General features: G+C 36.8%; 1 protein-coding gene across 1 annotated transcript in view; it reads right to left on the bottom strand.

Annotated features, from left to right (window-relative positions):
- Positions 1 to 17560, bottom strand: part of LOC118189134 (cytochrome P450 3A8-like) — a 118517-nt gene that overhangs the window by 4833 nt on the left and 96124 nt on the right. The window contains exon 13 of the mRNA XM_035359682.2: positions 9762 to 9924. Within this exon, the coding sequence (XP_035215573.2) occupies positions 9762 to 9924 (163 nt within the window). The remainder of the gene's footprint in view (positions 1 to 9761; positions 9925 to 17560) is intronic.

The following is a 17560-nucleotide window of genomic DNA, read 5'->3' as shown; positions in this document are numbered from 1 at the left end:
ACACTGGTAGTTCAACCCAGGTTTGAACACACTCAAATGATCTAGCTGCATGGTTGTTTTACCCCATGTGTAACACGAATATGAACTAGTTTCCCTTAGAAAGTTCTCCACAAAGGTATCCCTGTCCTTAGGCATGCAGCCCTTGTGTACTTGTCCCATATTAAAATAACCTAACCTTAAATTTGAATGCAGTTTTCACAGTTATGGTAAATCAGACATTTTAAGGTATTTTTTAAAAATTTCTTGAACTATAGAGAAAATTACTCATTATCTGTAATATGTGTTATTGATTGTTTCGTATTCCTAGACATCCATACCCTGTAAGTTCACTAGGCCTTTAACTGTAACAACTCATTTGCATCATTGGAGAGAAACATTATATCTATTGCAACGATTCATCCACTACCACTTGTTTTCTATATTCTCCTTTTCCTATACATAACACACATATACGTCTAAGTTTTCGTGCTTTTGTTCTCACCATATACACAGTCATCTGTTTTCAGGTAAGGAAACATCTGAGAATATTATAAACTTGCTATTAAAATTCTAAAAACAAAAAGAAGAAAGAGGTGCATGATATCTTTAAAGCAAGCCACATTACAGTCTATGCATGCAGAATGCTAAATATGAGATTTTGCCGAAAACAATCAAAACTGCACTATGCTGTCCACCACTAGGCTAAAACATTAAAATTCTCATTGGAGGAATCATAATTTGCAGTCATACTACTGAAAAACCATCTGGGAGAATGCTATACATATGCCTGGGTTGAATAATAAATATTTTTTGGGGACATCATGAGTTGCCACATAAATGCTCCTTGGCGACATGGTGCGTTGCTTCATCAATATATTCTCATGGCTTATGGGTGGACGTGTACGAAGAAAATCAACTGCCAAAATATTAGGTACTGTTCTATTATCGAGACCGGATTAACAAATGTATGCATGTACACATATATGCGTATGTGTATACACATACATTTGTACTTACATATATGAACACATACATCCATATATACATGCATACACATCTACAGTTCTGAATTAGGTCCCGATAAAGGAACAGTGCCAAATATTATACAGAAATAGATAAATTATGTGTTTAATAGACAATACAGTGGCTATTAATATAACGCCCTTATCAACCAGTTAAATAGCCTTTACATACTTCAACACAGCCTCTTTCTGCTCAAACATTTATAGATTTAGAAATTTCCTGTGAGGAAACATCAGTAAATTTTCAAGTTCAAGTGAGTTTTATGAAATTAACTAAAACATATGCAATACAGAGTAATGACACATTTCTATATTTGAAAAAGAAATTAAAAGACATACATAATTGGAGGACATCAAAATCAAAACATACTGATATGACAACGAAATGAACTGAAATATAAACAGAATCTTAGTTTTAAAAATGTTACAATACTTCTTTAGTACTGCCGTTTCCATTTTTTTTAAACATCAAGCTGGCATCAGAATTATTGCCAACTTCATGTCTCATGTACACTTTGTTACTGCCCTACTTCCTCAATTGCTTTTAATATGGCATAAGAAGCATTCCAAGGTCTCAAAGATTTTTGCTATATTAACTTTGCAAAGTAAGATTCATGATGATAGTGAAACGTGCCTCTTCAATTTTTATTCCACCACTTAGTGAAGCTCCACAGTCTTTCTATATTTTATATATGAGCAGCTGTTGTTAGATTAAGAAAATGAAATTTATTGTCCGCAGAAAAATATCAGAAATCTTTTATATTCTCACCAGAAGTTTGAATAAATTGTCACTCCTTCTTGTAGATGGTCGACAACTTTTGGCATGAGTGTGAATGGCTCTCTATTTAGAAACTGAGCTAGAAAGAATTTTTCAGTTTTTTGGCATAACTTGTCATTTATACAGCATTATGGAAGAATCATGCCAGTTTTGGTTTTTTGCTGTATGAACAGATTTTCTGCTATGTTCAAAAATTTTTCAGGGTCACCTATTCACATATTTGGTTGGCGGATCATATGCAGAGAATACATCTCTCTCGTAAAAATGTTTCAGTGAATAGTCACATTTTTCTAGTGTTTCTTTCATTTTATGCTGTTACAAACAGTATTCTGAAACCACTAAACCAGCTGTTAAAACATATACTTTTCTATCATTAGCAAATTTTCAAGCTGCACCTCTAAATGCTTTCACTGATGTGAAATTTTATTGAATGTCCATTTTTGCATATTTGAATGTGATGTAAAATATGTGCATTTCTTGAAAGAAAGATATAGCAAGCATCTTCCTCGTTTCTCAGTAAATTAAGAATTTTAAGAATAAAATATAAATAAAATTCATTAACATACAGAATACTGAGAGCTCTTCTTCTGATGAAAGAATTCTGAGTGATTATGAATTATTAACATTTGCATGGGAAGAAATACGATCACATGGTCTCCTCGAAGCTCTTCTCATTATAAGTAAACTGTAAATCATCATTGTTGGGGCTGCCAGATGTTTCAGAATAGTTTACATTGGCGATTCATCAAAAATCTTGACAACTTTAAAAACAGGATCCATAATAATAAGGAAGAAAGAATATCACATCCTTATGAAAGCTTGGTTTAATTTATTTGATTATAGCACATAAGGACTATCAACCTAAAACGATGGATGTCTTTGTGAAGGACTTTCTGGGGAAAACTGGCTCGTATCTACACTAGAAAAGCCTGGAATCCATCTTTGAAGTCATTTTTAAGCCTTAAATTGATATTAGCTTTCTATGAAAATACATTGGCAGCTTCACAAGGGCTTATTCATATTAAAATTTGAGTGTATTTCACAGGATAAAAATTTGATATTTAAATTTAGTGTGGGTGCAATATATTTTTCAAAACTATTCAGAACAAACTTATATACACATTAAAAATTCTGAACATGCAAAAACTAAAAAAAAAAATCTTCCAGTAGATCTTTTGTTTAAATAAATTACATGATAGCTTTTCCATCCAAAGATTATGTAAATAATTTATATTTAAACCAGATTCCTTTCTGATATACAATAAAATAATACAAGTTGTCACATTTTTTTACAAAATGTTCGTAATTTTAAATTAATTAATTATTTATTTGAATAATATATAGAGAAACAAGTATTAATTTTTTTTCTAATACAATGATGAAATTTAAGCACAAAACACTAATTATTAGATGAAATGTATTAGAAATATTAACAGAATGAATTTAAAATTGAAATCTCATATGTTTCTCAGTGATATAAAATAAACACAAGAGTATATTGGAAAGCTCTACACGTTAAAATGTTAATATTTGGCATGTATTTAGTTAGCATCTGTATTATTTTCAGAAAAATTTTCTCTGCTTCTGAAATTCATATTGCACAAGCATGTTTCAATTTATGCGCAGAAATTTTCTGAGCATAAGGGGCATATCTTTGATGTGACATCATCTTTCACGTAGTTTGGATGTCACGTGACCTCCCTGCGCGTTTGGGGATTTAGCGCTGACCCAGATAACTAAGGCAAACTGTTTGAAATTATTGCCCGTTAAGAATCCAAAATTATGATTTAAAAAACATTTATAAAATGTGATTAAAAAATTAATATGAGCTATTGATGTCCTTCAGAATATCTCCTCGCTTTGGGCACATGTGTGCCAATACTTGCATCTCTCTGAAGCTGTTCTGAAAATACTATTTTCTCACGATTGTCTTTAGTTGTGCTATTGTAGCGGTTTCGACGCTACTGAATCAATTCAAAGCGTTTTCCGTCCATTGTCAATTTGATTCAACGTAGAATATTGTTGTACGTGACAAATTTGGTGAATAAATTGGATGAAGACTGATCATAATGTATTTATTTTTTGGCAAGGATCCCTATACCCAAAGGGATGAATGATACAGAGCACTGTCAAGATGACGAAAACGTGCTTGCCCTTTTTCTGCGTGCATTATCTCTCAAATGCTTTAAAAACCTCTTAATAACATTTTAAAGATTGTCGTAGTGTTTGTTCTCGGATGCAAGTTCAGCTTGCAGGGTCTGTTAAGGTTAACACAATCATTTTGATGTTGAATTTTGATTGACACTTTTTTTTCGCACAACCCGTCACTCAGACCACGTGTAAGCCACACTGATCAGCATAACAATAAACTAATTTTGATCTTTGCATGTATTTATAATTGAAATAAAACCTTCTTTTTGCAATGAGATGGATTCGGCAAGAGAAGAAGAGGAAGTCTGACCTTGTTTGTTTACATTAGCTATACATAAGTCACATGATCTCTGATGTCATCGGAATGTATTTCATTTAAATAAACTTTCATGTTAATGCCTTATCAAGATCCATAATCTACAATACATTTTAAAGCATGACTTCTCTCAACCGTAACTCAAAACTTACACACATCCATACACTGAAGTCTTGCATTTAGCAGTGGATAACTAAGATTAAAGTCGATAAATTTAAATCTTTGCTCTTTAGTATAAAACTCGGAATCGACGAAAATTTTAGTATGTTCAAATAATACCATTCCTTGGACCAAGCAAAAAGATATTTAAGTTATTTTAGAACACAGATTCATTTGGACATCCAACATCACATATATATGATCTCTAAATTCAGCTCTTTTAAAGGTCGTATCACACACTCAAAACATTTCGGAAGAAAAATTCTTCAGAAAAATTTTTCTGCTTCGTCATACGGCATGAAACAGCTAATGGCTGCAGATGTTTTGGGTTTGCCACGCAAAGGGGAAACTAATTTTCTAATACAAATGTTGGTTGCTGACGGGGGTCTCGATGCTGATAGCTGATTGGTTGTTGAAAACAAACAACTTACAATTTTTTGAGAAAGAAAGGAAAAGATCGTGCGTTTCCTTTTAGAGGTAAAGCTGGTAAAAAAATTGTCATAACAGTTGTTCGTCTGAAATAAATCGGTGAGCGATACTAGCCTTAAGCCACCTTCCCCTCAGTTTTACAGGATGAACGTTTTATATATCGTTAATAAGTTATTCATTATTTTATCAACCAATCCATTCTCTTAAATCGTTCCTAAATTCTGACTACTAGTAAAGCCGAAGCTGCGTGCGGCACCGGCCATGCTTAAACAACTCATCAATAACAGCTTCTTTACCAGAAACCCCTATTCATATTAGAAGGGCAAAACAAAAATCGTCTAATGCAAAATACTGCATTAGAACTTATATAGTCATACGTCTGTGAAACGTTTAAAAAAACCATAAAAAATATTTAACTGATATTGTTTAAGACATAAGATGTGTTTTCTAATATCTCTAAAATTTATTTAGCTTTTAAGCAGAATAAATTGCTTTCGTTTACATGGTGCGTAAAACAGTTTGAAATGACTATCAACTCATTTTGGAACAATTACAATAACAGAATTTTTTGTCGACTCGGTAAAACGTCAACAGAACAAGATAAAACAGTGCAAGCATGATAATTGAAGATGAGGAATGTTTGTTCGTACAGCGCAAAAACAATGCTGTGTGTGTACTCTCAGAGTAGCAAATGTTCCGAAGTATCTGCAGGCAAACCAAATACAGTCGAATCCGGTTAATTGGACCACCCGCTTTTTCGGACCGAATCCTAAGGAACCGAAACAAATCCTGTGTACTTAAGCCAAATATTCTTCACTAATTTAGACCAAAATTCCGTTTAATCGGACCAAAAAACGTGCGAGCGAATAAGAAACAGAAACCACAAGTCGGCCGCGTACAGCGGATGTACAGGTGGTCCGCGACATATGGGAAGATCTGCAGCTGCGCTCTCCAGGAGAATGCTTCATCAAAGGTCAGGAATTCCTTAAAGTGCGTGACGAGAGCAAAACCAGAACACGCGCACCATTTTCTTTGACCTTTATTAAAACAGAGCCACCAGTAGCCGCCAGCGAGGTTATTGGTCCCACTGCGTCTCTGATTTTCCAGGAAATTAACAATAGAGTGTCCCAGCTCCACCTGAAAGGAATTCCCGCCTGTCAATCATGATTAAAGTTTACACGAGAAAGCCATCATTACACCACCCTTTTGGGATGATTTCAGTGCCAAAGCTTTGAATGGCGAGCATTTTATCTCCCTCTTGTCCTCAACATCTTGACCTCGAAACATCAAAGTTGCTCCAGACCACTTAGTAAGTGAACTGTACGTGTGTCTTGTCTCCTCTGCCAAAATGCCAAGACAGGACTTGATGTTAACTGAAAAAATTGGTTTCCTGGATAAGATCAAGCAACAATCACGAAACTCTAGTCAGCATCGGTTGGTGGAAATTACCGGATTGGCAAAGACTATAATGTCGCGCTTGATAAAACAAGCGAATGAGCTGCGAGACGAATGGACACAATGCTAAGGACGAGGAGAAACTTCCAAAAAACGGAAGCGTTAAAGCAAGGATCCAGACGTCGATGGGGCCCTTAATGAATGGTTTGCTATTGACACTGGACGATCTGTGCGAGTAAGCGGCCCAATGTTAAAATGCAAAGCAGAAGAATTCGCTAAAAAGCTGGGCCACGATGACTCTAAAGCTACGGACGGTTGGTTGTCTCGATGGAAATCTAGACAAAACATAAAATTCAAGAAAGCATATGGCGAGAAAAAAAGTGCTGATAGTGTAGATGCTGAAGAATGGAAATCAACAAAACTGCCCGAGCTTCTTGAAAATGTTTCAGCAGATGACACCTACAGTGCTGATGAGACTGAGCTGTATTATCGTGCTACACCTGACGGCTCGTTAAGTTACAAACATGTTGCACTCTCTGGCTCCAAAAAAGCGTTGGATCGCGTAACTGTCTTTTGCTGCTCAAACATGTCAGGAACGGACAAGAGGAAGCTGTTGGTTATAAGAAAAAACACTAATCGCGCTGCTTTAAAGGACTTAGAGTGGACAGTTTACCAGTTGTGTATCGTGTGAACAGAAATGCGTGGATAATCTCTGAACTTTTTAAAGAATGGCTGAAGTATTGGGACAGAGAGCTACAACGTCAGTCGAGAAAAGTGCTTCTTCTTCTTGACAATTGTGCAGCACATCCTCATTTAGACTGCTTGATGAACGTCCAACTGGATTTTCTACCTCCCAGGACCACAGCTTTGGTCCAGCCAATGGACATAGGCATCATCAAAAGTTTGAAGACCCTTTATCGTGCAAGGTTGGTTAATTACATCCTTGAAGCAACTGAAGAAAGTTTATTAACCTCATCGTCAAAAGCCAGCGAAGTCAGTGCAAAGGTCAACATCTTACAAGCAGTTACATTTGTGGCCGACAGCTGGCGAAAAGTGAGCAGGAGACAATTCAGAACTGTTTTTATCAGAACTGTTTGTGTTTCTGGCTTTAAGCACTTGGTTTTGGAGATGGATGTAGACATGATCATTGTAAGTGAAAATGATGACGGACATATGGAACTTGAACAGGTACAAAATTGCGAAGAATTTTTATCCATCGACAACGAGCTTCAATGCTACGATGAAAATGAAGATTACGATGCTGCAATCGTTACTCGAGTTGCGACGCTGGCGGATAGAACAGCTTCCGACTAGCCTCAGGTCGGAACGGAATCAATTGCCGCACCCCCGAACTTACAATATACCATGTTGCGACCCCACAGAGCAAGGGCAGACAAGGCAGTACCAGTGCGGTCCCTACCGAGCCTTACTCTGTCCCGAGAGCCCCCAGGCCGCAAAACGCACGACAGCATCGCAAGACCAAGAAAGCGATGATGATGATACCGCTAATAAGTTGGTGCAAGTTGTAAGCATCCTAAGTTTTACTAACGTTTATTTTATTTTAAAACTGTACTATCACTTCTTATTTTCTACTTCCGGACAGAATTAAATGCTTTAACTTGTTTATGCAAATTGTCTTGCTAACGCCCAAGTACTTAAGTTGTGGCTTTTTGCCAAGCGGGAGAGAGAAAGAGTTTTAGGAAGCAAGCCGCTTGCCAGTGTAGTTTTACGAGTTTTCACTCGGTTGCTGGTTGCCTTGAAGGCCAGAGGATTAGCCCTCTTGATATTTGCAAACGTATCGTAGTTTCAGCAGCTCGGCGTACTACATACGTACCTTTTTAAATAAAGGCCAGTCTTAGTGCTAGGCATTTGTATACTAATTCAAAGTTAGCTTCTAGTTAGAGTTTTAGTTAGTAGTTTTTATATGCTTACGTTCAGACCACAAGTGGTTGGTCTTTGTATTCCGAAGTTCGGAAATGCCTGTAAAAGATTGAAAATAAAGGGTTTCGTATACCCTTCCTGCTTGTGTTGTCTACTTCACACCTTCTTGAACATAGCTTGAGCAAGCTCCCTGTTCCTATTCAGGATCATTTATGTTTCCAAAGCAAATCAAGAGAAACACAAGTCCTGACAAAGTGATAACACAGGATGCGAGGAAATGCATTGAAACTTTGCGTCTATATTTCATACAGGAGGGAAATGAAGGCAGTCCCATTGCAGCATTAGATGTTTGTGGCGATTTCGTTCACGTGTAATCCGTCAAGAGAACGCGTCAGATCACATTGGATAAGTTCTTCAAATGTTGACTGGAACTTGAGAAGAACTTGTTTTTATTGTGCTTCGCATGAGGAGTATCGTGGAGATCGTTTCTTAGAATTCGTTTCTAAATTAATTTTCTCAATGAAAAAAGTTCGACTGTAGTTCTTGTTTGTATATGTATGTTCGCCATATGTGTGTACCGCACAATAAAAATGATAATTACATTTTAGTACATGATTTACATGTACATTTACTGTTTGCTACATATATCACGTCCTGTCTTACAACGAACATAGGACATGTTCGTGTAATCGGACCAGCCGGTTATTAGGACCAAAACGATCGCTTCCCGATGTGGTCCGATTAACCGGAATCGACTGTATATGATTCCTTCCATAGAAACCCTGATTGTGGGGAAGAAACTGTCAAATAGAGTATGTATAATTTATTCATACTCTTGGAAATATTACTGCACACAGCAATTTGTTTAAGTTTAGAATTTAAAGTTAACCATAATTTAGTGGAAACTAGCGCCCACTCATCTATAATACGCGGGGCGAAATAAATATTGCGGGTTGCGAAATAAAGGCCGAATAAAAACTTTTGTAGACGTGATATATACATATATATATGAAAGGTAATGGACATTTTTCTAAATAACCTTACAAATGAGTCCTCATTTATGAAAAAGTCAAACAGCTGAAGTCATCAAATAATAATATTTTCTAAAACTATAATTTTCCTTAAATGGGAGTAAACCTACTATAGTGGTCGAACATTAGATTGCCACACTACCATGATTTTACTTATTGATCAATAAAAACAAATAAATTTAAGTGAGTGAACTAGATTAAGTTGAATGCCGTTTTTCCTAATTACATTAATTTAAATATATATAACTATTTCATATATTTATATACTATTTTAACTACTATAATATGCATTTATATACTATTTTAACTACTATAATATATATTTATATACTATTTTAACTACTATAATATATATTTATATACTATTTTAACTACTATAATATATACTATTTTTAACTGTTATATGAGACTTGCACAAAAAAAGGAAACTAATTATGTTCTCTAAGCATGACAAGGTAAATCAAAAAGAATAGCCATAAAAGGTATCACTAGGAGAGGCAAAAACACACAAGGTAAAGAAGTAAAACATTTTAACTCAGAAATTCTAGAGAAGAATATTTTTGAAATAAGATATAAATGGGTCTATGTATGCTATGGAAGAAGAAGCATCTAAAACTCACCTTCGTCTGAGGACACCTCTTGATTCTGAAATTCCTCAAGACTTCAGCAAGACAAACTTTAATCTCCATGAGAGCGAACCTCATACCCACACAATTCCTAGGTCCAGCACCGAAAGGTAGGAAAGTATACTGCTCCCGCTTGGCTCTTTCTTCAGGATTAAACCTGTTAGAAATATTCTTTTCATTAATGTATAAGAAATGCAAAACCACAATCGTCTGAACAATTCTGTTTACAAACTATCACCTACAAATATACAAAATAGTCTAATAGACTATACTATGTAACAGAAAGGTAAATAAAAGTTTCTTTTTGCTTTCAAAATTTACCATTCAGAGATAAATGAAGAAATTTAAACTTCCGGGATTTGCTATAAGAACATTTTAAAGCCATTGTACGATTAATTATATCTTGAATGGTTAGCCATTGATAAGTGATTTGCGCTACATTTTGATCATTTTAAAATTTAAGAAAAGGTATGTAAAATGTGCAATTTTGTATGGAACTGTATGTAGAAAAGTATCAATAAAATGCATTTTATAGCCAATTTAGTAAAATAAGAAGTAATTTAGTAAATTAGTGAAGCATTACATTTAGTAAAGCATTATAATTTAGTAAGGCATTGCATGCTTGTTCAATCAAAATTACTCAAAGTTTCGTTAATTAAATTTTAGGAGTACCGCTAAATACAGCTACGAAAATAAGGTTTCAAATGCAAATTTATAAAAGACGGCTTTCCATTTGAAGACATATTACGGTTTTTAGGCTTTTGTTTTATTGAATAAAAGATTTAATTAAACACAATTTTGATAATTTCTTCAGAGCTTAACGCTTTTTCTTACGCTACAGTTTTTTAAGAGAACAAAGATAAGTAAAGATTTCTTGGTACTGAGGTAGTATGTAATTTACCCGTTTTAGTTATTCATTTATTTCATAGATGGCGCAAAAAACACTTTTTTTAAATGTAAAATGGATGCAAATAATTAAGGATACATAACTGGAAATGATTCTATTAATTAATTTAATAACTTATTAAAATTTTAATTCCAATATATTATATTCCTTCCAATTTTACGAAACAAAAGCAGGAGTTGTTCTTAAAAGAGCCATGCTTACAAGCCCTATAGCCATAAGCCTTACGAATGCCTAGCAGCAGGCCACACAAAAAAAAAAAAAAAAAAAAAAAAAACTTATTTTATTCCCTTTCAGAAATGTTCACAGAAAGTCAAGTACTATTTAAAGTATTTCGCTAATTCCTAATAATTCTCTAATTTAAAATGAACCGAATAGAGCATTAATTATAAATTGACTTACATTTTTCGATTTAAAAGAAGCCAAAAAATCATGTCATATTTAAGAAAGTATTTTAGGAAGAAGCTCTATAAATAGAAAAGAAATAATGCATAATTTTAATATTAATAATACAATAAACTTTGATCTTAATTTTTGTACCTTAACCGAATAAAATCGAATTACCTTAATTTTTTTTTCTAATGTAATTAACAAAAACTTGTGAAAATATTTCATTCAAATTAAACCATTCTGAGAAAACTGTCCTGTGAAAAGTATAGCATTTAATTCCGTTCAGAATGAAAGGTTGTTTAAAAATATGTTGTTTTCACATACTTAGGACTCTGAAGTGTCGTAGAAAAAGAAAATATATACATTTATATGTATATTTGCGACGTAATTACAAAATATTTACACCCGAACGCGTCAAATCCCATAGAACTCAATGGTAAATGACCCAATGTTTTGGTCACCACGTAAGGATCGCCGGTGCTTCAGAGCAGGGTACGGAGAAACTTGTTTAGGGCGACTCCTTCTTACTTCCTACCTCCATGGCGCCAAGCCCAAATTGCGTTGTTTCTTCTGACGCGGAAGTAATAAATTTGAATTCGAGTCGGTGTTTATATGACGGCGAACACCGAGATTCGCGAGATGAGTCATGACTTATGGTTTATTTTGAGAGATCTTTCAAACACTTGCAGAAACTTTTCAGGCAATGATTCCTATTCAGTCCGTGCTTTTTTCAACGATATAGAGGATAATTTCCAATTATTCCCAAATCTTACCGACCAGCAAAAATTAGTTTTTGCGAAACGACTTGTTGTGGGTACTGCTAAAACTTTTTTGTTTTCACAACGGAATCTCAATTCATACATGTTTAAAACAGTATTACTTAATGAGTTCTCCGATAAAATTACTTCTACTGAAATTCATAAACAACTCGAAAGAAGAAAAATGCGCTCGAATGAAAGCTCTTTGCAATATTTTATCGCCATGCGCGAAATTGCGAATCGTGGTGACGGTGTTATCGACGAGGCTTCTGCCATTCAAGGAATACTAGGTACCCCATCCGATAAAATTATTCTCTACGGTGCAAAATCATATTCTGAATTCAAGGAAAAGCTACGCACTTATGAATCTGTAGTTACGACTAGACATACAAATATCTCTCATCCATCAAATTTTAAAAATACGAATAATGGCCCCAGACGTAGTACTGGACGAAAAAACTTCAGACCAACAACACGACACGAAATTTAATAATACTGGTCCATCTAAAACTAAACCACAAACTTGTTTTAACTGCAATGAGGTCGGACACCTCTCACGGTCCTGTCCTAATCGTTCTCTTGGCCCAAAGTGTCTAACTTGTTGTCGTTTTGGACATAAATTTATGGATTGCCGGCCCACTACATCAAATGAGACTTCCACTCCACCTGCCGAAGTAAATACAGTACAAACCTTTCACGGTAATATGTGTAAAACTGATACATTTCACGGTACATTACACATTTCACGGTAATATGTGTAAAACTCGTTATACTCAATAGCACAGTTTCTGGATTAATTGACATTGGAAGTGAGGTCACATTACTGAACGAAAACACATGGATTCAACTTGGTTCCCTACCACTTTTAAATAATTCTGGAGTGTTAACTGGTTTTGGATTCTCGAAAATTCCTATTATTGGCTATTTTCAAACCATTATCAACATTGATAATCAGGACTTTCCGGCTAATATTAGAGTTGTTCCAAATCATTCTATGCAATTTTCTCTTATTGTAGGCTGTGACGTAATTACAATAGTAAATGCTAAATTAACTATTACACCAGACGGTATATATTTTTCAAAACCTTCCGAGCAATGCTTTGAAACTGCTCCTGAATCTTTCATTTTTGCAATAAATGACGATGTTCCAGCTTTTGATATTGGTTCAAATGTTTCCAAAGAAACTCGTGCTGCGGCAGAACGTTTGCTGAATTCGTATGTCCCAAATAAAACAAAGACGACAGATATTAAACTTAATATCACTCTATCCGATGATAAACCGATTTTTCACCCTCCTAGACGTCTTCCTTTTGTTGAACGGGAAATTGTTGACAAACAAATAAATGAATGGTTGAAACTTAAAATTATTGAACCTTGTTCATCTCCATATGCCAGTCAAGTTCTCGTGGTGCGTAAAAAAGATGGTACACCCCGTGTTTGCATCGATTATAGGAAACTTAATCGACTTTTAATTAAGGATCATTTTCCTCTTCCTCTTATTGATGACATTTTGGATAAACTGCAAGACGCCCAAATTTTTAGTACTCTTGACCTACGTAACGGATTTTTTCATGTGTCAGTAGCGGACGAAAGCAAACCATATACAGCTTTTGTAACTCACAACGGACAATTCCAGTTTCTTCGAATGCCATTTGGTCTTTCAAATTGCCCTTCAGTATTCCAGCGCTTTATAAATTATGTTTTTCGTGATTTAATTCTCAAAGGTTATGTTTTACCCTACATGGACGATGTAGTTATTCCCGCCAAAAATGAAAATGAGGCCATTCATCGTCTGAACCAAGTACTCAAAGTTGCTAGTGAATATGGTCTAGAAGTTAATTTTCGTAAATGTCAATTTCTTCACAAAAAAAATCGAATTTCTTGGACATATCGTCGAAAGTGGTAAACGTTTTCCTTCCCCTTCGAAAACAAAATCTGTAATTAACTACCCCGAACCTAAGAGTACGAAAGACGTCCAACGCTTTCTCGGTCTCACGGGATATTTTAGGAAATTTATCCCCTCATATTCTAGCATTGCAAAACCCCTTAGTGATCTCTTTCGTAAGGACACCCCCTCTCAATTTCATGCTGATCAGAAAGCCGCATTTCACAGATTAAAATATTTACTTTCTCAACAACCAGTTTTAAGTATTTTTAATCGAAAGAGTCCTATCGAAATTCATACCGACGCATCCATTGATGGCTTGGGGGCAGTCCTACTACAAAAATCTATGAACGATAACAGCTTTCACCCTGTCTACTACATGTCAAAGAAAACATCGGACAACGAGCGTAAATACACCAGTTATGAACTCGAAGTCCTTGCAATTGTTGAAGCTTTAAAAAAGTTCCGTATTTACGTCCTTGGTTCACATTTTAAAATTATCACTGACTGCAACGCTTTTGTGCAAACTTTAAATAAAAAGGAACTCAATTCGAGAATAGCCCGATGGGTTTTATATCTCCAAGATTTTGACTACGAAATTGAGCACAGTATCGGCTCAAAGATGGCTCACGTGGATGCCCTCAGTCGCAGTCCATGTTGCATGACTATCCAAGACAGTGTCCTTCTCCAATTTCGCAAAGCACAAGAAACCAACGAGCATATTACGGCTATTAAAGCACTCCTTCAAACGACGCTTTCGTATGATAACTTTCTCGTTAAGAACAATCTCCTGTACAAAAACGTCAACGGCATTGACTTACTTGTGGTGCCTGAGGATATGCAGGCAAATGTCATTAAAACAGCTCACGAACGAGGCCACTTCGCCGTAATACGCACTCAAGAACTTTTAAACAACGAATATTTTATCCCAAATCTGAAAGAAAAATTTGAGCGGTATATCCATAACTGCATCCCATGCATCCTCAATAATCGAAAGCGTGGCAAACAAGATGGACTACTGCACCCCATTGAGAAAGACGACGCACCCTTGCACGCGTACCATATCGACCACCTAGGTCCCCTTGCCCACCACATCACTCACCTTTAATAAAGTCTTAGAGGTAAGGTGGCCACAACATACTGTGTTAGTTGCACACACACGCGGACGACGCGGCATTACTGGTCAGAGGCCGCACACGCGCTGAGCTTGAAGCCCATGGCAGTGAGTCATGCACTATCTTTGCCAACCTCTGCGAAGAGCTAAAACTCAAAATATCCACCACAAAGTCCACTGCTATTATCTTTCCAAGAAAGGGTACAAATCCAACACGTAGCCCATGTATCAAACTACAAGGCCGGAATATTAAGGTCGTAAAAACTTTAAGATACTTTGGGGTAATATGGGACCCAGGTCTGACTTGGCTTCCGCATATCCAGGCACAAAAGATTAAAACATCTGCAATTGCCAGGAGATCACGACAATTCCAAGGCCGGAACTGGGGACGGAATCCCCACATTCAAAAGGTACTTTATAAAACTGTAGCTGAGAAGGTGGCACTCTATGCGGCAGCTATATGGGCAAAACCCATGACCGCACACAAGGTTAAGCAACTCCTATCACTACAGCGCCCATTCGCCATAGGCTTATGCAGAGCCTACCGCACCACTGCAACTTATGCAGCACTCACCTTGGCAGGCATCATACCACTTCATATCCAAGCGGAGCTAGAGGCCACATATACTAAAATAATACATCTACAGAGAGACGCAACCTTTGCAGGCACCTTACATAGCCCTGCAAATTACGAACATCCATGTACTCCTCTCCACACGCACCCAGCACACAAGGGACTTGGCTCAAACCGTCACGAAGTCAACCAGAAGCAAACCCTAATATGCACGCGTTCTACACAGATGGCTCGAAAACTGCTGAGGGTGTAGGTAGTGCCTTTATATACTACAGGCAAGGCCATGCTGCACACCATTGGAAAGGGTACCTCAATCCAAATAATAGCATTTTTCAAGCAGAAGTAGTTGCCATAACAGCTGCCATTGAATACGTGGCGCTCAACAACATCACACATGTGCAGCTTTAAACAGACAGTATGTCGACACTGCTTGCTCTTGACAAACATAGTCACGCCTCCCCGCTGATCATACGACTGCAGCATATCCTAAAAGATAATCGGCACGCACATGTTGACCTAGTATGGATTAAAGCCCATGCAGGTAACATGGGTAATGAGACAGCGGATAAACTCGCTAAAGAGGCTGCTTCGAACCAAAATGCCAGACCGATATCAGTATCAGCACCACCATCTTTCCTCAAAAGTCAACTGCGAAATGCCGCTATCCAGTGGTGGCAAAGAGAATGGGATCAGGGCGACACGGGAAGGAGAGCGCATAGCTTCTTGCCAAAAGTAACCACGGAGCGCCTTATGGCAATTGCTCCCCTTACCAACTTCATTACTGGTCATGGTCCCTTCCCGGATTACTTCTACCGCCGCACCATCTCAACCACGGATCGCTGTGTTTGCGGGGGTGAGGGGTCACCGGACCATTATATCTTTCAGTGCCCACTCACGGAACAGTTCCACTTCCCGATACCAGCCAATATCTCAGCATTTCACAAGTTCCTAGCCAAAAACAGAGCGGCCATAAATAAAATTTGCAAAATAATAACCACCATTGCAGCATATGGCCAGGACCTCTGTCAACCAGAGTAATAGGGCTTACATGTATTACTTGCACTGACATATGCATTCTAATGCTCTACCATCTAATCTCTGACTGCACAGGGAGCAGAAGAAAATTGAACACCATTTTTAGGTGTTTAATTTTCTTCTTTTGTTATAACCTATTAAGTGGTTTTTTTTTATTTTTTTTATTTTTTAACCGTGCCTGTATGTTAATTCAAATGTACTTCAAATGCCAGATGTTAAACAGTTGCTCCTGTATGGCCATGTATCCACACTTATAACTATTAAATAAACTCCAGGGAAGGACGCGGGACATATGCCTGTTAACCTCTGTTAAACTTCAGGCGTCCCCGTCCTCCGTCACCTGTCACCACATCAAAGAAATAAAAACATATTTTGGCAGTTATAGACTCGTTTACTAAATTCGTGTGGCTTTATCCGACAAAGTCTACAGACGCAGAAGAAGTTATCAGTCGGCTGGAATCTCAAAGATCAGTCTTCGGAAATCCTTCGCGGATTATCTCTGATCGAGGCCCTGCATTCAAATCCACTGCATTTGCAAACTATTGTGACACACAGAGAATAAAACACGTTCTTATTACAGCTGGCCTCCCACGATCGAACGGTCAAGTTGAGCGTTTGAACTCCATTATTATTGCTGTCCTTTCTAAACTCTCCATAACCAACCCTGAGCAATGGTACCGCCATGTTCCCGCCGTGCAACAAATTATTAATTCAACTTTTCAACGTAGCATCAATTCCTCTCTCTTTGAACTTCTCTTTACGACTAAAATGAAATCGCAAAACGACATAAACATCGCTGTTCTAATCGACGAGGAGATCAAATCTGCATTCATTCAGCAACGTGACGATCTCCGTAAGGACGCAAAACAGCAAATCTCTAAAGTGCAAGACGAAAATCGCCGTACTTATAATTTGCGACGATTATCTCTGATCGAGGCCCTGCATTCAAATCCACTGCATTTGCAAACTATTGTGACACACAGAGAATAAAGCACGTTCTTATTACAGCTGGCCTCCCACGATCGAACGGTCAAGTTGAGCGTTTGAACTCCATTATTATTGCTGTCCTTTCTAAACTCTCACAAAAATTTCAACTTCATGACCTCGTGGCTATCACGAACTCAGTTTGGCCC

This window comes from Stegodyphus dumicola, chromosome 2 (genome assembly GCF_044657685.1).
Source record: "Stegodyphus dumicola isolate Sdum_Otavi_A_Nest chromosome 2, ASM4465768v1".
Classification (NCBI taxonomy): Eukaryota; Metazoa; Arthropoda; class Arachnida; order Araneae; family Eresidae; genus Stegodyphus; species Stegodyphus dumicola.
The sequence above is the reverse complement of the archived record's forward strand: the minus strand, read 5'-3'. Positions and strand labels throughout refer to the sequence as shown.